At 42.5% G+C, this 21,836-nt stretch overlaps 2 protein-coding genes across 2 annotated transcripts; both read left to right on the plus strand.

The window, feature by feature from the left end:
- Window positions 1-230: 230 nt before the first annotated feature.
- LOC121135218 (kelch-like protein 24) lies at window positions 231-2,830 on the plus strand. The gene is made up of 2 exons (XM_040733668.1): window positions 231-332; window positions 943-2,830. The coding sequence occupies exons 1-2, from the start codon at window positions 231-233 to the stop codon at window positions 2,716-2,718; spliced, it is 1,878 nt and encodes a 625-aa protein (XP_040589602.1). The 3' UTR covers window positions 2,719-2,830.
- A 12,545-nt stretch (window positions 2,831-15,375) lies between these two features.
- LOC101843002 (55 kDa erythrocyte membrane protein-like) lies at window positions 15,376-19,228 on the plus strand. The gene has a single exon (XM_040733675.1). The coding sequence runs from the start codon at window positions 15,819-15,821 to the stop codon at window positions 17,133-17,135; it is 1,317 nt and encodes a 438-aa protein (XP_040589609.1). The 5' UTR covers window positions 15,376-15,818; the 3' UTR covers window positions 17,136-19,228.
- Window positions 19,229-21,836: the final 2,608 nt, after the last annotated feature.

Below are 21,836 nucleotides of genomic sequence, written 5' to 3' on the forward strand. Positions count from 1 at the left end.
GCAGTACAGAGGCCAAGTGAGGCAGTCAGGGTCGCCTTAGCAGAGGTTTGGCTTAGGCTGCAGGCTCTAAAGTGGGAGCACAAAGGGGTATGCAGGCTTTACAGACAGGAGGGAGAGCCGACGATGGAGTGGGAAGCTGTGGCAATTCTCCAGCACTTCTTTCCCTTCTCCCACCTTGTCCTTGTCTCAGCCCTAGACAGCAAAACCTAGCCAGCAGTTAGAAGAACGTGATGGGCATTCGGAAGCAAGGGCACAACTCTGAAATCCCGAATAACGAGTGTGAGAAAAATGAACAGCGCATTTCCCACAGTGAAGAGCTAAGTGTGTGCCTTGTATGCTGTGTGAGAACGAGACAGCTCACGTGAGCAGCTGGGAAAAGGGAAGGAATTGGGAAGAAGTAGGTGCATGGTCCTGGCAATGTTGTTCGTACACAAGGCCAGAAGGATCGGCGGTCAACAACAGCTGGAAATCCCTACTGGACACAAGGATGAGAGACGCCTATCAACAGTCTTTCAATGAAGACTTCTGGGCTATAGTGATGAAGACCAGGGACCGGACAGTCCTCTTCCCATGTGCCATTAACACACTAACATGGAAGCTTCACTCTGGGGCTGGCAAAGAGATCTTTTGGTCCCGGGGACGCCCCCACCACCACTACCAACCGGTTACCTGCTTCCTTCTCTGCCCACCCGACTCTGCTTCTTAATTTAGTTCCCAATGGTCCCGCCCCCAAGCGCCAGACACCCGAGGTGAAGGCTGTTCGGATTGGGCACTGCAGGCTGGACCTGCCGCTGTGGAAATTTAAACACAGTACTTTTGCCTGGGGCCTTGGTCCAGCAAATGCTGAGAAGCCAGGTCAAGATTCTCTAGCAGTCATTGTTCAATAATGACATAGTCAAGTGATGTAACAATGGTACTAGCGCTGGACTGGAGGCAGACTAGACCCGAGAGGAGCTTGGGGTGAGTGATTCCCGGAAGGCTCAGCCTAAAGTTTTTCAAATGGACCCCAGATATCTGACAGGTCATGAATATTTCAACTTCTCTTCGGGATCATCTCACGCTGAGAATGTACTCCAGTTATTTAATAACTTCCGAGATAGTCAGTTATTCACAGATGTCATCATCAGTGTAGAGGGACAGGAATTCCCTTGCCATCGAGCCGTCCTTTCTGCCTGTAGCAGCTACTTCAGAGCCATGTTCTGTAATGACCACAGGGAGAGCAAAGAGAGACTGATTGAGATCAACGGCATTAGAGCTGAAGCTATGGAATGTTTTTTGGAGTATGTATATACTGGACATGTGCAGATCACAGCAGACAATGTCCAAAGCCTATTTGAAGCCTCCAGCCTCTTTCAGATGGATATCCTCTGTGATGTCTGCACCAATTTCTTAGAGGAGCAACTTGATCCTTGCAATTGCCTAGGAATCCAGCGCTTCGCTGACAGGCACTCACTCAGAATGCTCTTCGCAAAATGCCACACCTTTGCATTACAGGCTTTTGAGGACGTGTACCAGCATGAAGAATTTCTTGAGCTTGGCAAAGATGAACTTATTGATTACATCTGCAACGATGAACTTGTTGTCACTAAAGAAGAGTTGGTTTTTGAGGCTGTCATGCGCTGGGTCCGTGGAGCTGCTGAACATCGAAGGCTGCTATTGCATGAACTCCTTGCCCACGTCAGGCTCCCTCTCTTAAATCCTAATTACTTTATTCACACAGTAGAGGTGGACCACCTGATCCAGAATTCCCCCAAGTGTCATCAGTTGCTGCATGAAGCAAGACGGTACCATATACTTGGCAATGAACTGATATCCCCGAGAACTAGGCCACGCAGGTCAACTGGCTATTCAGAGGTGATCGTTGTGGTTGGAGGCTGCGAACGACCTGGAGAATTTAACCTTCCATATACTGAGTGTTATGATCCAGTAACAGGAGAATGGAAGTCGTTGGCCAAGCTTCCAGAATTTACCAAATCAGAGTATGCTGTCTGTGCCCTGAAGAATAACATTCTTGTTTCAGGCGGAAGAATCAACAGCCGTGACGTCTGGATTTATAACTCGAAGCTAAATATCTGGGTCAGAGTTGCTCCTCTAAATAAAGGCAGATGGCGCCACAAAATGGCAGTCCTTCTCGGGAAAGTGTATGTTGTCGGAGGCTATGATGGACAAACCAGACTTAGAAGTGTAGAGTACTATGATTCATTTTCAAATCGTTGGACAGAAGTTGCACCACTTAAGGAAGCAGTGAGTTCTCCCGCAGTTACCAGCTGTGTAGGAAAATTATTTGTAATCGGCGGAAGACGTGATGCTAATACCTGTTGTAATAAGGTACAGGTTTATGATCCAGAAATCAATAGTTGGCTGCTTTGTGCAGCTATACCAGTCATCAAGAGAAGTATAACAGCTGTCTCTCTAAACAACTTGATCTATGTTGCTGGTGGACTGACCAAAGCCATGTATTGTTATGACCCAGTTGAAGACTACTGGATGCACGTGCAAAACACATTCTATCGACAGGAAAATTGCGGTATGTCTGTATGCAATGGAAAGATCTATATCCTGGGTGGAAGACGGGAAAATGGCGATGCTACAGATACTGTTCTCTGTTACGATCCTGAGACAAGTATCATATCAAGGGTGGCTGCAATGCCCAGACCAGTGTCCTATCATGGATGCGTAACTATTCATAGGTACAATGAGAAATGCTTTAAGTTCTAAACACAGGTACCTCACACAAGAAACCGCCAAAGTGCAAGGGGAGAATTTTAAGAACTACCAATTAACAACACCTTTGTACCAAAAGCAAAAGGAAATAAAGAAATAATCCTGATGACTTTCTGCACAAAGTATTAATATTTTAAACTATAATAAATCCTTTACCTAACTGGGGGGGGTAAAGGGTGTTAAAATAATAGTGGTTAAACTCAGGCATAGTAGGGCACACCGTTAATCCCAGCACCTAGAAGACAAAAGCAGGTGGATTGCTCTGAATTTGAACCCAGCCTGGTCTACATAACAAATTATAGGTCAGCAAGGGTTACACAATAAGACCTTGTCTCTAAAAAAATGGCCTATCGATATACTTTTGCATCTGTGAGAAACTATGTGGGGTAGGAAATGACACCTAGCTGTAAACTTCTTAGGGATTTGTGAACTGTCTTTTAGGAATGTTTACTTCTTTTTTATCCATTATGTAGAGAAAATTTGCCTGACTGAAGCTTCATTTAGGTTGAATTGCCTGCTGTTAAGAACAATTAGAATTCATTGTGAGGGGGAAAATGAACTTTAAACATCTCTGTCACTGACTTTATTCATTCTGGTTAATTTCACTAAAGGTTGAAGAAAGGGAGGAGGGATTAGATGAGCAAGGGGGGTTCAAGATCATGATGAGGCAACCCACAGAGACAGCTGACCTGAGCTTGTGTAAGCTCATGGATTCTGAATGGACAGCTAGGAAGCTAGCATGGGACTCACCTAGGTTTTCTGTATCTGGGTGACAGTTCTGTAGCTTGGTCTGTTTTGGGGATCCCTAGCAGTGGGACCAGGACCTGCCTCTGATGCATGAGCTGGCTCTTTGGAACCTATTCCCTATGGTGGGATGCCTTGTTCAGCCTATCAAAGAAAAGAAGGTGATCCACTGTGGTTCTCAGGGTATAAAATGAATCATCTTGAATCACTAACAAAATTCTTTCCTTGAAACTAATAAAAGAATCCAAGCAATGGTGGCACACGCCTTTAGTCTCAGCACTCAGGAGACACAGGCAGGCAGATCTCTGTGAGTTCAAGGGAAGCCTGGTCTACAGAGTGAGTTCCAGGACAGCCTCCAAAGTCACAGAGAAACGCTGTCTTGAAAAAAACGTAGTGACAGTTGTTCTACCATAAAATACCAAATTTTATGATTTCATAGACTGTTCTCTGATATTGAATACAACTTGTAAGCTTATGTATATAACGGTATAGACTAGTAAATTATACAGTAGTCCCTGGGGAAAAATTAAACAACTATCAAAGAAAAGAAGGTGATCCATTTTGGTTCTCAGGGTATATAATGAATCATCTGTGAGTTCATCCGTTAAAACTAATAAAGGAAGCAAAGCAATGGTGGCACATGCCTTTTATCCTAGCAGTCAGGAGACAGACATAAGCGGATCTCTGTGAGTTCAATATCAGCCTGGTCTAAACAGTGATTTACAGGACAGCCAGAGCTGTTACACAGAGAAACCATGTCTCAAAAAAAAACAAATAATAAAATAACAGAGGAATTGAAATCACTTTTATATAGCCAGGCAAGTAGTACACACCTGTATTCACACAGGTAGTACACACCTGTACCCAGGATCTGTATCCGATAGTCCAGGAACTGTATCCCAGGCAGGGAGTATACACCTATATCCAAGATCTGTATCTCAGGCAGTTGGTCCAGGATCTGTATCCCAGGTAGGGAGTACACACCTGTGTCCAGGATCTGTACCCCAGGGAATTAGTTCAGGATCTGTATCCCAGGCAGGTAGTCCAGGAACTGTATCCCAGGCAGGGAGTACACACCTGTGTCCAGCATCTTTATCCCAGGCAGGTAGTCCAGGAACTGTTTTCCAGGCAAGTAGCACACACCTGTAACCAGGATCTCTATCCCAGGGAATTAGTCCAGGAACTGTATCCCAGGCAGGTAGTCCAGGAACTCTATCCCAGACCGGTAGTACACACCTATATCCAGGATCTATACCCCAAGCAGTTAGTCAAGGAATTGTATCCCAGGCAAGTAGTACACAACTGTAACCAGGCTCTGTATCCCAGGCAGGGAGTACACTCCTGTGTCCTGGATCTGTATCCCAGGCAGGTAGTCCAGGAGCTGTATTCCAGGCAGGAGTACACACCTGTAACCAAGATCTCTATCCCAGGCAATTAGTCCAGAATCTGTATCCCAGGCAGGTAGTCCAGGAGCTGTATCCCAGGTAGGGAGTACACACCTGTGTCCAGGAACTGTATCCCAGGCAGGTAGTGCAGGAACTGTATCCCAGGCAGGGAGTACACACCTGTGTCCAGGATCTGTATCCCAGGCAGGTAGTCCAGGAACTGTATCCCAGGCAGGGAGTACACACCTGTGTCCAAGATCTGGAAGTTGAATCAAAAATAACAAATTGGGACGGAAGAGATAGTTCAGTGTTCATGAACACTTCCTGCTTGTACCAGGCTTTTTCTTTTGGACCAACAACCATGTCCCAAACATGACAAAGAAACTTATTAGTTCCGAATGTTTGACCTTCCTTAGGTTTGTTTCTGGCTTGTTCTTTTAATTTAAATTGACCCGTTTCTCTCTATCTGCTTTTGCCTTGGGGCTTTTCACTTTCCTTTCCTTCTGTATATCTTTCTTTCACTGCTTCTCTGGCTGGTTGCTGCCTAGCTGACTTCTGGCCCTGGGCTTGTCTCTCTGTTTCTCTTCATTCTCTTCTTTCTCCTGCTCTCATTCTCCCAAACCTGGATTTCTCCTCCTACTTATTCTCTCTGCCTGCCAACCCACCTATCCTTTCTCTGCCTAATTTTTAGCCATGTAGCTGTTTATTAGAGCAGTCAGGTGCCTTATGCTGGCAAAGTGAAAAACAAAAGCCACACAGCTTGGCATAATTGAACACACAGCTTTATATCATTAAACAAATGCAGCATAAACAAACATTACACACCTTTGCCTAATTAAAGTAATATTCCACAACTGATCTTGCAGAGAACCCTGTTTTGACTGCATCACCCATATCAGTTGGTTCACAAAGGCTTATAATTCTAGTTCCAGAGAATCCAGCACCCTGTGGTCTCCCTGGGCACCTACAGGCATGTGGTGCACATAAATTTGCACAGACACACAAATGTACATAATAGAAGTAAATATTTTTTAAATGTGAGCCGGGCGCTGATGGCATATGCCTTTAATCCCAGCACTCAGGAGTCGGAGGCTGTGAGTTCGAGGCCAGCCTGATCTACAAAGCTACACAGAGAAACCTTGTCTTGAAAAAACAACAAAAAAAAAATGTGTTTTGTAATACTGTTATAAGAAAAACAAGAACAGGTTTGCTCCCTACTAAACCCAGTAAAATTTGACCTTACTAGTTTGAAGTTTGGTCGAGTACCTCTTCCCTGGCTTGTAAGCATATACCAGTCCTAGGAATCTCTACACTGATCCTTAATAGCCTAAAACAGAGGCTGCTCTTCTCAGTGGGGCCACTTACTTGTAAATTAGGTCTGAGCAACACTAGCTGGTAACAGTTCCTGTCTTCTGAGAGAAATCTCTTTCTGCAAGATGGTGTATAAGATATTGATCAATGTTTTCAAATTTCTATTCAGTTTTTTAACTGTCCCCAGTAGCTTGCTGCGTTTAACTTCCCAGTCGCCGTTGTCTCTCATACTACAATATACTCCTTGTCAGTGACTATAGTGTCATCAGATTTCTGTTAAAATTAAGATGATCAGAAGTTCAACATTGGCAAACCTTTTCTTCCTCATCTTAAAATAATACAAACATTTCTTAAGAGTCAGTGCTTAATTAGAATCTGGGGGGTGGTCTTTCACAATAAACCATTTTGTGTGGGTAAATAATAAAGTCACCAATGTTAAGCAGAAGTGTAGATCGGTGGGAAAGCTGACATATCTGCCCTACTAAACGCCTGGTTTCCAATCCTTGCCTCAAGACAAAGTAAGCTAATAGCTCTGTGAAACAATTCCCCAGGGGCGCCGTTACTGCAGCTCCAGCTCCCAGGTGCCTTGGAAGGTGAACACAATCATCTCTCGTCCTTCCATAGGTGAGATCTGGTGACACAAACCAACACGAATCATCTTACCAGGGAATTGACATGGGTATACAAACTGGTTTTGGAGTTCAATGTGATTTCAGGAATGCTAAGGGGAACCGGAGAAGATGGGTTAGTAAGGACAATTGAATGTACCTCTGGTTCAGTCCCAACTCTGCGTTGGTGGTGCACGCCTTTAATCCAGCACTCGGGAGGCAGAAGCAGGTGGATCTCTGTGAGTTCGAGGCCAGTCTGATCTACAGAGCGAGTTCCAAGACAACCTCCAAAACAATACAGAGAAACCCTGTCTCGAAAAACAAACAAAAGGTGTATAACAGAGAAACGACCTAACACGGAGGATGGGAGGGACATTGTGTGGCTGACTTAGGCCTTGTGTTTGTTCTCCCCCTCGCCCCTGAATGCAAGGACATTGTGGATAAATAGCCCTTTGTTACAAGAGACACCTGTTTTGCCCTTCTCAGAGAACTGAAACCTAAATTCAATTGTGAGAGTGTGAGAGTTTGGCCCCTTCAATATGCTCCAACAATTAATTATTAAAGAGACCATGGAATAACCAAGGCTCAGAAAAACAAATACTGGGGCTGGATATATGGCTTAGTGCTTAAGAACACATAAAGCTTTCCCCAAGGAACTGAATTTGATACTCAGCACCTACATTTGGCAGCTTACAAATGTCCTATAATTCCAGCTCCAGGGGATCTGCCTGTGACCTCTGAAGGCGTGTGCAGTCACATGGACATAAAGACACACAGACATAAAATTTAAAAAATAAGAATAAATTGGACTATAGTGATTTGTGTCTTTAATACCAGCACTCAGGAGGCAGAGACAGTCAGAACTCTGTGAGTTCAGAGTCCAGCCTGGTCTACAGAGTGAGTTCCAGGACAGGCAGACAAGAAATGAGAAACCTTTACATGTAAAAACCCTGTCTCAGAGAGAGACAGAGAGAGAGAGAGGAGAGAGAGAGAGAGACAGAGAGAGAGGAGAGAGAGAGAGAGAGAGAGAGAGAGAGAGAGAGAGAGAGAGAGAGAGAGAGAGAGAGAGAGAGAGAGAGAGAGAGAGAGAGAGAGAGAGAAGGAGGGATGGAGGGAAGGAGGGAGGGAAGGAGAAAAAAATAAATACACATGATTTTTAAGAAAAATATGTTTTTAGATTTTTTTAATTATTTTTTAAATTCCAATCCCAGTTCCCCCTCCCTCCTCTCCTGCTACTGCCCCCTGCTTCCCCCCATCCCACCTTTCATCTGCTCCTCCAAGAGAGTAAGGCCTCCCCTAAGAAGTCTACTAAGTCTGTCCTATCATCTGGTTGAGACAGGACCAAGACCTTCCCATGTCTAGACTAAGCAAGATATCTCTCCATATAGAATGGGATCCACAAAGTCAGTTTTGTGCATTAGGGTTAGATCCTGGGCCCACTGTCAGTGGCCTCATATAATGTCCCAGTCACACCATTGTCACCTATATTAAGGGAGTCTAGTTCAGTCTTATGCAGGTTCTCCATTTGTCAGACCAGAGTCAGTGATCTCTCAATAGCTTGGGTCAGCTGATTCTGTGGGTTTCCCCATCATGGTCTTGACTCCTTTGTTCATATTGTCTCTGCTCCCTCACTTTGATTGTACTCCAGGAGCTTGGCCCATTGCTTAGTTGTGGATTTCTGCATCTGCTTCCATCTGTTTCTGGAAGAGGGTTCTAGCTTCTATGGGGTTATAGATTGTAGGCTGATTATCTTTTTTGCTTTATGTCTGGTATCCATTTATGAGTAAGTACATACGTATTTGTCTTTCTGGTTTTGGGTTACCTCACTTAGGATGTTTTTTTCTAGTTCTGTCCATTTGCCTGCAAATTTTAGGATATGATTGTTTCTTACCACTGAGTAGTACTCCATTGTGTAAATGTACCACATTTTCTTTATCCATTCTTCGGTTGAAGGAGATCTAGGTTGTTTCCAAGTTTTGGCTATTATAAATAATGTTTCCATGAACATAGTTGAGCAAATATTCTTGTGGTGTGAATGTACCTCCTTTGGGTATATGCCCAACAGTGGTATTGCAGGGTCTTGAGAAAGGTTGGTTCTTAATTTTCTGAGAAATTGCCATGCTGTAAAAGTTTGCACTCCCACGAGCAATGGAGGAGTGTTCCCTTTACATCCTCTCCAACATAAGCTGTCATCAGTGTTTTTGATCTTACCCATTCTGATTGGTGAAAGATGGTATCTCAGAGTTGTTTTGATTGGCATTTCCCTGATGACTAAGGATGCTGAGCATTTCCTTAAGTGTCTTTCTGTCATTTGAGATTGTTCTATTGAGAATTCTCTGTGTAGATCTGTACCCCATTTTTTAATTGGATTATTTGGTAGTTTGATATCTAGTTTCTTGTGTTCTTTTATATTTTGGAGATCAGCCCTCTGTCAGATGTGAGGTTGGTAAAGATCTTTTTCCATTCTATGGGCTGCTGTTTTGTGTTATTGACAGTGTTCTTGGCTTTACAGAAGCTTCTCAGTTTCAGGAGATCCCATTTATTCATTGTTGCTCTCAGTGTCTGTGCTACTAGTGTTCTATTTAGGAAGTGGTCTCCTGTGCCTATGCATTCAAGAGTATTTCCCACTTTCCCTTCTACGAGGTACAGTGTGAATGGATTTATATTGAGGTCTTTGGTCCATTTGGACTTGAGTTTTGTGCATGGCGATAGACATGGAGCTATCTGCAGTCTTCTACATGTTGACATCTAGTTATACCAGCACCATCTGTTGAATGTTTTCTATTTTCAATTTTACATATTTAGCTTCTTTGTCAAATATTAGATGTTCATAGGTGTGAGAGATGATATCAGGGTCTTCGATTTGATTCCTTTTGTCCACCTGTCTGTTTTGTGCCAATACCAAGCTGTTTTCATTAGTATAGCTCTATGGTACAGCTTGAAGTCAGAGATGGTGATGCCTCTGGAAGTTCCTTTATTGTACAGGATAGTTTTGGATATCCTGGGTTTTTCATTTTTCCATATGATGTTGAGCATTGTTCTTTCCAGGTCTGTGAAGAATTGTGCTGGAATTTTCATAGGGCTTGAATTGAATCTGTAGATTGCTTTTGGCAAGATTGCCATTTTTGCTATGTTAATCCTACCTATCCAAGAGCATGGGAGATCTTTCCAATTTCTGATATCTTCTTTAATTTCTTTCTTTAAATACTTAAAATTCTTGTCAGACAGGTCATTCACTTGTTTGATTAGAGTTACCCCAAGATATCTTATGTTATTTGTGGCTATTGTAAAGGGTAATGTTTCTCTGATTCCTTTATCAGTCCATTTATTATTTGTATATACTAGGGCTACTGATTTTTTGTAGATAATCTTATATCCTGCTACATTACTGAAAGTGTTTATCATTGTAGAAGTTCCATGGTAGAATTCTTGGGGTCACTTATGTAAACTACCATGTGATCAGCAAATAGCAAGAGTTTGATTTCTTCCTTCCAATTTGTATGCCCTTGATCTCTTTTTGTTGTCTTATTGATCTAGCTAGAACTTCGAGTACTATATTGAATAGATATGGAGACAATGGACAGCCTTGTCTTGTTTCTGATTTCAGTGGAATCCATTTGAGTTTCTCTACATTTAGTTTGATGTTGACTATTGGGTTATTGTTTGTTGCCTTTATTATGTTCAGGTATGCTCCTTGTATCCTTATTCTCTCCAAGACCTTTATTTTGAAGGGGTGTTGAATTTTGTCAAAGGCTTTTTCAGCATCTAATGGGATGATCATGTGGTTATTTTTCTTTTAGTTTGTTTATATGGTGAATTACACTGATGGATTTTTGTATGTTGAATTATCCCTGCATCTCTGGAGTGAAATCTACTTGGTCATGGTTGATGATTTTTCTGATGTGTTCTTGGATTTGGTTTGCCAGTATTTTATTGAATATTTTTGCATCTATGTTCATGAGGGAAACTGGTCTATAATTCTCTTTCTTAGTTGTGTCTTTGTGTGGTTTGGGTATCAGGGTAACTGTAGCCTCATAAGAAGAGTTTGGCGCCAGGCGTTGGTGGCGCACGCCTTTAATCCCAGCACTCGGGAGGCAGAGGCAGGCAGATCTCTGTGAGTTCGAGGCCAGCTTGGTCTACAGAGCGAGTTCCAGGACAGCCTCCAAAACAATACAGAGAAACCCTGTCTCAAAAACAAAAAACAAAAAAAAAAGAAGAGTTTGGCAATGTTCCTTCTGTTTCTATCGTGTGGAATAATTTGAGGAGTACTGGTTTTAGTTTTTCTTTAAACATCTGGTAGAATTCTGTGCTGAAACCATCTGGCCCTGAGCTTTTTGTTGTTGTTGTCGTTGTGTTGTTGCTGTTGTTGTTGTGAGACTATTGATAACTGTTTCTATTTCCTTAGAGGTTATATGTGTATTTAAGTTGTTTCTCTGTTCTTGATTTAATTTTGGTATGTGGTACTTATCTGCAAAATCGTCCATCTCCTTAAAGTTTTCTCATCTTGTAGAGTACAAGTTTTTGAAGTATGACCTGATGACTCTCTGGATTTCCTCAGTGTCTGTTGTTATGTCCCCCTTTTTTTGCATATTCTGTCCTTTGCTTCGTTTGGATAAAGGTTTATATATTTTGTTGAATTTCTTGAAGAACCAACTCTTTGCCTCATTGATTCTTAGTATTGTTTTCTTTGTTTCTACTTTATTGATTTCAGTCCTCAATTTGAGTATGTCTTGCTGTCATTCCTTCTGGATGAGTTTGCTTGCTTTTGTTTTGGTGCTTTCAGTTCTGTTAATTCACTAGTGTGGGATCTGTGCAGCTTCTTTATGTAGGAATTTGGTGCTATAAACTTTCCTCTCAGCACTGCTTTCGTTGTGTCCCATAAATTTGGGTATGTTGTATGGTCATTTCCATTAAGTTTTAGGAAGTCTTTTATTTCTATCTTTAGTTCTACCTTGACCCAGTTTTGATTCAGTTAGTCATTGTTCAATTTCCATGTGTTTGTGGGCTTTCTGAAATTAATGTTGCCGTTGAATTCTAACTTTAAGCTGGGGTGATCTGATAAAATACATGGGATTATTCCAATTTTTTGTATCTATTGAGATTTGCTTTGTTACCGAGTATGTAGTCTATTTTTGAGAAGGTTCCATGAGGTGCTGAAAAGAAAGTATACTCTTTACTGTTTGGGTGGAATGTACTCCAGATGTCTCTTAAGTCCATTTGAGTTATTGCCTTTATTAGTTCCCTTATTTCTCTGTTAAGCCTCTGTCTGGCAGACCACTCCAGTGGTGAGAGTGGGATGTTGAAGTCTCCCGCTTTTATTGTGTGGGGCTTGATTTGTGATTTAAGCTTTAGTAATGTTTCTTTTACAAATGCAGAAGCCCTTGTATTTGTGGCATAGATGTTCCGAATTGAGATTTCCTCTTGATGGATTTTTCTGTGATGAATATAAAATGCCCTTCTTTATCTTTTTTGATTTATTTTAGTTTGAAGTCTATATTGTTAGATATTAGGATGGCTACACCAGCTTGTTTCTTGAGTCCATTTGATTGGAATTTTTTTCCCTAACCTTTCACTCTGAGGTAATATCTGTCTTTGAAGTTGAGTTGTGTTTCTTGTATGCAGCCAAAGGATGGAGTCTGGTTTTGTATCCAGTCTATTAGCCTGTGTCTTTTTAAAGGTGAGTTAAGACCACTTATATTAACTGATATTAATGACCAATGATTGCTTATTCCTATTATTTTTGTTTTCACTGTTGGTGATGGCATTGTGTGTTCAGTTCACTCCTTTGGGATTTACTGCTGTAGGCTCATCTATTTCCTGTGTTCTTGTGGATGTAGCTGACTTCCTTGGGTTGGAGTTTTCGTTCTAGTCCTTTCTGTAGGTCTGAGTTTGTGGGTGGGTATTGTTTAAATCTGATTTTATCATGGAATATCTTGTTTTCTCCATCTATAGTGATTGAAGGCTTTGCTAGGTATAGCAGTCTGGGCTGGCATCCATGGTCTCTTAGTGTCTGCATAACATTTGTGCAGTGCCTTCTGGCTTTCAGAGTTTCTATTGAGAAAACATGTGTAATTCTGATAGGTTTGTTTTTATATGTTACCTCGTCTTTTTCCTTTACAGCTCCTAATATTCTTTCTTTATTCTTTATGTTTATTGTTTTTATTATTATGTGGTGAGGGACTTTTGGGGGGACTTTTTGGTTCAATGTATTTGATGTTCTGTAAGCTTCTTGTACTTTTATAGGCTTGTCCTTTAGGTTGGGAAAGATTTTTTCTATGATTTTGTTGAATATATTTTCTGTGCCTTTGAGTTGGACTTCTTCTTCTATCCCTATTATTCATAGGTTTAGTCTTTTCATGGTGTCCCAGATTTCATGCATGTCTTGTGTTAAGGATTTGTTGAACTTAAGATTTTCTTTGACCAATGAACCTATTTCCTCCATCATGTCTTCAGTGCCTGAAATTCTCTCTTCCGTCTCTTGTATTCTGTTGCTTATGCTTGCATTTGTGGTTCCTGATAATTTACCCAGATTTTCCATTTCCAGAATTCCCTCAGTTTGTGTTCTCTTTATTGCCTTTATTTCCTTCACTTGTTTGATTGCTTTTTCTTGGTGTTCTTTAAGGGATTTGTTGATATCTTCCAATTTTTTTGTTTGTCTTTTCCTCCATTGCTTTAAGAAAATTTTTTCATTTCGTCTTTAAGGGCCTCAATCATTCTCATAAAGTTATTTTTAGGTCATTTTCTTCTGCTTCATCTATGTTGGGATGTTCAGGTCTTGCTGTTATAGAACCACTAGTTTCTATTGGTGCCATATTGTTCTTTATACTGTTGAGTGTGATCTTAACTTATTGTCTACACATCTCTTCCTCCATTCGGTATAGGTGGAGCTTGTGCTTCAGGGGTTCCCTCTTCCCCCAACTGGTATGTTGTGGACTGTGGCTCCATTGATCTCTCTTTCAGGTGCAAGCAGAGCAGAGCCCTCAATAATAACTCTTCCTTGTGGAAGTGAGCCCAAGGCACAGGTAGTTGCTCCTGGAGGTGCAGGTGAGGCTACAGTTCTGGTGGACATTCCTCCTGTTGGAGGCGGGGCCACGGTTCCAGTGATTGCTCCTCTAGGTGTAGGTGGGGCTGATGTTCCAGTGGTCACTATAGCAGCAGGGTATCTTGAATGGAGAGATGGCAGTGGATGCTGGCTGGGACATGGGTGCTCTTTCCCAGAGGAACATCTTGCAATAGCTTCTGGAAGCCGCTGCTGGAAGCTGCTGCTTTCATGTCTCCCGGCAGTTGCTCCCCACTCCCAGGTTGGTGGCTGAGGCCGCCCTCTAATGCTGCTCCTGGCCCTGTGGTTCAGACCTCCCTCTGACACTGCTCCTGGACTAATGCCTAGGCAAAATATACATCTTTTAAAAGACAAATTCTACATGTTCTCTTTCATAATATACAGATGCTAGCTTCTAAATGGTAAACACATGTGATTAAGTTGGAGTAAGTGTGAGTGGAAGACAGGAAACTAGAAAGAGGCTCATCCGTGAGATGTGGGGGTTGTGTCATTATTTCCTCAGTGCTAGATTTGTGTGACATTTACATTGTACTAGATACTGTAATAAAATTAAACGACTATTATGAATCCTTCAAGAGATTAATACATTGATTAAATCAGAGGCGGTATCATCTGTTTATCTCTGGAAATAGAAACAATTAGTAATCTCCTGATCATTTCTGGATCTGATCAAGTTGACAATCAAAATCAACCATAATGTGCACCCTAGGTCCTTTTCATGAATAGTTTTATTTCCAACAGAGACTCACTAAGTTTACCCAGACTACTGCCAAACTCCTGTCTCAGCCTTCTCAGTAGGATTTCTGATGTACATGGGCCACTATACACAGTTCAACAGATTTTGTATTTTTTGTTAATTTGTTGTGTTGGTTGAATATCTCAACTGTTTCAACTTTTGGGGTTTTTATATTTGATCCTACTATACAGCCAATCATAGCTTGGACTCCCTATGTGGCCTCAGCTTGCCCAGAACTTCGGATCCTCCTACCTCAGCCTCCAGTGTGGGATTATATGATTACACATCACATATGACCTCAATAAATTATTTTTTATTTTGTGTGTACACATGTGTGTGGATCTGGGTGTGCCATGGTACTTGTGTGGCGGTCAAAAGGTAACTTGTATGAGTTGGTTCTTTCCTTACACCTTGTGGGTTGAGAGATCAAACTCAAGTTATCAGGCTTAGTTGCAGGCCCCTTTACCAGAGCCCTCTCATCAGCCAGATGCTCAATAAATTCTTAACTTAGTTGATAAATAATCCCTGTTCCTTGTAAAGAAATTGAAAAATGCAAGGACAAGTAAGAAAGAATAGTATATCCATCGAAAGAAGTCAGTACTGACTCTTCTTACCACAGCCTCAGTATAAATGGATTTTCAGAGCTGTGGATGGAGTTTTGTATGCATAACACACACAAGGTATTGGGTTCGATCTCTATCGCACGCATGTGCACATACACACACATACATTTAATATATATATACATATATATGTGTGTGTATATATATATGCATGCATTTGTTTTAAAGTCACTGGCATTGACCTTAAAACAAATGCTTCACAAAAACAAGAATAATTTTCTTCATATTTGTAATGCATTCAAATATGTTCTAGTCTCTTCTATAAGCTGTTCATTCTGATTCATTAAACAGAACGTTCTGGCTGTGGTGGTGGTACATGCCTTTAATGTCAACACTTGAAAGATATCCCAAGTTTGATACACTGTCTGTGCTACATAGTAAGTTCCAAGTCAGAATGGGATGCATTGTGAGAACCCACCTCAAAAGTAAAACAAGACCCGGCCCTCCTGGCTCTGAACCTGCAGGATTGTGACCCTCGCAGCTCTACTTCCCTTCCTCCTCTGCCTCCTTCGCCTCCTCCACTGCCTCTTCTCCCATGCCTCCGAGCAGCCCGCGGTCACTGGGTTTGCAGTTCCCAGGCTAAAAGCACTGTGGCTCCAGCGTCTCCGGTGTTCCTGCTCCTACAAGATGATGCTCAAGTCCAGCGAAGGCAAGGGTGAGAACAGCATGTGCACCGCGCTCTCAGACCTCTACCTGGAACATATGCTACAGAAGAGCAACCGACCTGAGATTACATTGAACCAGTTGAATGTTGCCACTGAAGACATGTATACCAATGGGTCTACTGCTCCAGGTAGCCCTGCCCATACTAAAGGGCAAGAGGCAAGGAAAATGCGTCTCATACAGTTTGAGAAGATCACAGAGGAGCCCATGGGAATTACTTTGAAGCTGAATGAAAAACAGTCACGTACTGTGGCCGGAATTCTCCATGGTGGCATGATTCACAGACAAGGCTCCCTTCACGTGGGGGATGAGATTCTAGAAATCAATGGCACTTATGTAACCAATCACTCAGTAGACCAGCTTCAGAAAGCAATGAAGGAAACCAAAGGAATGATCTCATTAAAAGTAATTACTAATCAGCAGAGTCGTCTTCCTGCACTACAGATGTTCATGAGAGCACAGTTTGACTATGATCCCAAAAAGGATAATCTTATCCCTTGCAAAGAGGCAGGACTGAAGTGTGTTACTGGAGACATTATCCAGATCATCAACAAAGACGGCAGCAATTGGTGGCAGGGGCGGGTGGAAGGCTCCTGCAGGGAGTCTACAGGATTGATCCCTTCTCCTGAGCTGCAGGAATGGAGAGTGGCAAGTGTGGCTCAGTCTGCTCCAAGTGAAGCTCCAAGCTGTAGTCCCTTTGGGAAGAAGAAGAAGAAGTATAAAGACAAGTATCTGGCTAAGCACAGTTCAATTTTTGACCAGTTGGATGTTGTTTCTTATGAGGAAGTTGTTCGGCTCCCTGCATTCAAGAGGAAGACCCTGGTGCTGATCGGAGCCAGTGGGGTAGGTCACAGCCACATTAAGAATGTTCTGCTCAGACAGAATCCAGAGAAGTTTGTGAACCCTGTCGCATATACAACACGACCGCCAAGGAAGAGTGAAGGAGATGGAAAGGAGTATTACTTCATCTCAAAAGAGGAAATGGCAAGGAACATCTCTGCCAATGAATTCTTGGAGTTTGGCAGCTCTCAGGGCAACATGTTTGGCACCAAATTTGAAACAGTGCACCAGATTCATAAGCAGGACAAGATTGCCATCCTTGACATTGAGCCCCAGACCTTGAAGATTGTTCCAACAGCTGAGCTTTCACCTTTCATTGTGTTCATTGAACCTACTGACCAGGGCACTCAGACTGAAGCCCTGCAGCAACTGCAGAAGGACTCTGAGGCCATCCGTAGTCAGTATGCTCACTGTTTTGACCTCTCTTTGGTGAGGTGTTGACGAAACTCTTAAGAAACTACAAGAAGCCTTTGACCAGGCTTGCAGTTCGCCATAGTGGGTGCCTGTCTCCTGGGTTTACTAAGCTCACAGAATTTGAGAACCTGTTCCAGCCCCTCCCCAGCATTTGGAATGCCATCCCCCTTGCTTAAACCAAACAGGGCTGCTTCAGCTTCTAGCTATCTGCAACTGTCTTAAGGATGTCAGTAGGATTCAAGTCTTTTCACTCGGGCTCCTAAAGGGTGTAAGTTTAATTTTCCTACTATCTAGATTTCAAAATGACCTCTGAAAATTAGCAGTGCTATCCAAATGCAAATGCTGCACAGAAAAATCAATTATCCTTGTCCCTCTGATGTTTGAGCTCCTTTACTTTCAACTATACTGACTATCTTGTCTCTTTACTCTGGAATAAGTGTACTATGAAACTTTTTAAAATCAAATAGCTGTGCAATAGTACAACTGCTGTGTTTAAAAACAAGTAAAACAAACCAAATGAAAGAGAGTTCTGTGCAGGACCCACAGTTCTATTGAGCTGTTCACGTGTGCAACCTGCAGAATGAGATCTCTTCTCCAAGGCCCCCATGTGAGTAGTCTGTCCTTCTTCCTTTTATTCTTTGAAACAAGGTTTTTCCTGCTCACCGCTTCATCTAGACTGGCCGGCCAGAAGCCAGTACTTGCCTCCTGCCCTACCATCAGTTCAAAGCTTCCAAGACACCAGCTCCTATGCCCAGCTTTGATGCAGTTGATGGATCTCTGTACTCAGGTCTCTGAGCCTGCAACCAATTACTTTATTTACTGAGTCATCTCTCAAGCCTCTACCCAGTAAAATATTTTTTAATGATTATAAAGTCGAAACACTACTGAAAGTATAATAAATGGAAAAGGGAGACACAAAGGACAAGAAAAAGAAAAAAATGAAATGACTGTGTCTTCAAACACTGGAGTCAGACAGGGACATGCAGATGAGGGGGCCAGTTGACTATGTAGACTCTTGTCTTTGCTATGATTTACTCTGTTGCTGAGCCGGTCCAGGGCAAATGGCAGATGCCCACAGAACTGCCCTCACTTTAATGTTTTCTCTTCTTGACATACCAGAGACCTCTGCTGGGCACACTCAGCTTTGCAGTCCGTGGATTGGGGTGGCTCAGGGAGTACCCAAGTGTGTCAAGAGCTGGGGAAACAAGCACAGTACAAAGCTTTCTGCAAGCAAACCTGTCCCCATACTTGCAAATAGGACCGGGTATTAATGAACCTGCTGGAGTTGTGGCCCGGAAGTAGCCCGCTATAACCTCAGAGCGCTCAGTCTTTACAGCGGTGAGTCTGACTGCAGATTCGTGGCTCTAGCGCCTGGCCAACCATTGACTTCATGCTGAAAGCTGTCCAACTCCGAAATTATTCTCAGTGGATGAGATTGGTTCTGAGTCCCTGAGATCAGGGCTCTTCCCAGTGTACACTTCGGTGCCTGAGCTAAGCCTCCAGGCATTGGCTTGGGCAGTTCCTGCTCCCCACAACCGTCTCTCATGACTCTTTCATCCCGGGCCTGTGGCGACTTGACAGATGGGTTTTAGATATTATTAGGTTCCCGGTCAAGAAGGTACCCTGAAAAGTCTCCATGTCATAGGGAGTGACAGAATGGGATTCCTCTCCATTGCTGCTCTGTCCAAAAGAATCTCCCAAAACTCAGCACTGGACTTGAGCCTTTCAAGAGCTGTGAGCTCATCCTATGGGTTAGCGCAGCTAGTGGCTTCTGACGAGGCACGCCTGTGGGATGAGACTTGATTTCCCCATCCCACCAGGGCGAGGCATGGCAAGGGCTGAGAGCAGCTGCTGTCTGCTGCTTTCGCTTCTCCACACTTCCCGTCTGTCCCGTCACATCCTCTGTGAATTTCCACCTCTCTTCTCAGGATGGCGTCTCTTCTTTTTTATCCTTATTCTCTTTTACCGCATCATCCTGGGGGCAGCCTCTAATCGGCCCTCCCACTGAGAAGGCCTATTATGAACAATTTGTAGTGAGCTTGTTTTTGTTTGATTGGGACAGGGTTATTGGTGTAGCTCTGGTTGTCCTAGAACTCACCCTGTAAACCAAGCTGGCCTACAACTCCGAGATCCTCCTGCCTCATAAATGCTGGGATTAAATTTGTGCCACCAGCCAGGCTCTGGTAGCATATGCCTTTGATCTCAGCACTCTGGAGGCAGAAGCAGTTGGATCTCTGTGAGTTCAAGGTCAGCCTGGTCTACGGAGTGAGTTCCAGGATAGCCAGGACTTTCTCAGAGAAGCCCTGTGTCGAAAAAACAAAGCAACAACAACAACAAAAAAAAGGTATGCGTTATCACCACCGAGTCTGTATTGATTTTTGTAAGTATGGAAAATTATCGATTTATTTCTTTATCCCTTGTCTCCGTTTCCAACCTTTTAAAATGACTTCTTTATCCTTTATCCTCCTTTCTAAGCCTCCTGGTCTTTTCCTCCCCCACCTAATTAAACTGTGTCTGTCTCCATGTCAGATAGATACATAGATGGATAGATGATGGGTGGGTGGATGGATAGATAGATTAGATGGATAATTTCCCTCCCACTATCCTCTCTTATTCCTCCCTCCCTTTAGACCCCTTCCTACATCCACATATTCCTTTTTTATTTTCCTATCTTTTATTTGTGTACATACATACATTTGTAAAGAGTCACATGTTGCCTGGTGGGCCTCCAACTCTATATAGCTAAAGATGGGTTAGAACTCCTGATCCTCCTGCCTCTACTTCCCAAGTACTGGGATGTCCTATCACACCTAGTTTGCATTAAAAAATAAACTTAGATTCCAATGGGGAAAAAAAGGACATGCACTTGGAAGAGAGCAAGGAGGGGTATATGGGAGAGTTTGGGGGAAGGGAATGAAGGGAAGAAATGATGTAATTATATTATAATCTCAAAAATAAAAGAGAAATAGAAAATGAAAAAATTTTCATGAAAAATATCTAGATCTCAGCCAGTCATGGTGGCACACTCCTTTAGTCCCAGCACTTAGGAGTCAGGCGCAGGGAGATCTCTGAGTCTGAAATTTGGTCTATTTAGTGAGTTCTAAGTTAACCAGGGTTACATATTGAGATAATCTAAATTCCGTATATGGAACAAACATATGAGATCTGTCTGAGTCTGGCTTATTTCATTAAACGTGATAATGATATTTAGTTCTAACTACTTTACTACAAGTGACATAATTTCACCCTTTACAATTGAAGAGATAATGTTTCTGCTTAAACACTTCTCTGTCATAAACCCTCTGAGGCCTAGTATGCTTGAGACTTAACTGTCCACCCTATTTAAAAGTTCTTTTCTTTTAGTACTGTTGAGTTGTTACACCGTTGTATCCTTGTCAACAAAGTTGTGCTTGTTTTATAGGCAGGATCTTACTTTATAGCCCATTCTGACTTAAATCCATAATCCCCCTGTCTCAGCTTCCCCAGTGATAGCTAGTGTTAATTATGTACCCCTGTTACCTGGCTTAAAGAGAACTATTGTTTTAGCTCTTCCTTTTTGTGAGTCTGTGAATGGAGGCCAGGGTCTTGTAGTACAGTTAAACATTATATTCTAAGCCCCACAAGTATGGTGTCTGAGAAATCCAGTGTTAATTCTTTTGTTCTTTCTTTATAGGTAGCTTGTTGTTTCCCCCAGAAATTTGTTTTGCTTTGCCTTACTTTGCTTTTGATACTATGGGTGGAAGCCAGGCCTTCTCACATGCTGATCAGAAAGCCTACCATTGAACTACTTTCCTTCATTTTTATGCGCTTAAATGTCATTGGGTCTAGAAGTGTATTCTGTTCAGTGTGCTATAATCTCTTACGGTCTGAATGTTTTTTCTGTCTGAGAATTTTTCATTCATTAATTTATTCATTTAATTATTTACTCTCCTCTAATGAAGGTATTGTTTGATGAATTTAAACTTCCTGTTTCTCTCTATTCATTAAATTAGCCTTCATTGATTTTTTTTTTCCGAGACAGGGTTTCTCTGTGTCGTCCTGGCTGTCCTGGAACTCATTTTGTAGACTAGGCTGGCCTCGAACTCACAGTGATCCACCTGCCTCTGCCTCCCCAGTTCTGGAATTAAAGGTGTGCGACACTACCACCCAGCCCCTGATGACTATTAAAATAATACTTTAGGCTGACCTGCAGCTCAATAATTGTTTTGTATATGTATTATAGTGGTGAAAGTAGCCTAGACTTGCCTCAAACTCACAATCCTCCCTCAGTCTCCCAAATCCTAGGATCGTAAATTCATGCTACCATACCCAACTCAGTAGCTGCTTTTCAACCGCATTCATTTTAACATCCAAACTATTCTATTGATTTCTTTGCTTTAGTAAATTTTTCATACCCAATAACTGCATACCCAGTTCTTCTATGCAGCTCACCATTTATGAGAACATAGGTAAAGGTTGGAGGTCGGTACTGTTGGTATCCTGTCATTATGCTGACCCCGCCCACTGACGACGAGCAGGGTATGCACACCAGCATTCAGGCAGATGCTTAGATGGCTCAAAGGGCCCTGTGTCTGTGGCTATGTCACTAGTTGAGTGGCTGCGTAAGGACTGTGTATGCATGTGAAAGCTTTCCTTTTCAGGAGAGCAGCTCCTGCCTGTGCTCTCCTTTTTAGGCGAGCACCTCCTGCCTGTTCACCCTTTCTTCTTCCCCCTTCCCCTCTGTCCGCC

Source organism: Mesocricetus auratus, unplaced genomic scaffold (assembly GCF_017639785.1).
Source record: "Mesocricetus auratus isolate SY011 unplaced genomic scaffold, BCM_Maur_2.0 Super-Scaffold_100033, whole genome shotgun sequence".
NCBI lineage: Eukaryota > Metazoa > Chordata > Mammalia > Rodentia > Cricetidae > Mesocricetus > Mesocricetus auratus.

Excerpts from the sequence above, each read along its gene's own strand:
- LOC121135218 (XM_040733668.1), top strand. The coding sequence starts at position 231 with ATGGGCATTCGGAAGCAAGGGCACAACTCTGAAATCCCGAATAACGAG. Across the intron at positions 333-942 it reads AAGAGCTAAGTGTGTGCCTT|ACCCGAGAGGAGCTTGGGGT; the intron begins GTATGCTGTGTG and ends GAGGCAGACTAG.
- LOC101843002 (XM_040733675.1), top strand. The coding sequence starts at position 15,819 with ATGATGCTCAAGTCCAGCGAAGGCAAGGGTGAGAACAGCATGTGCACC.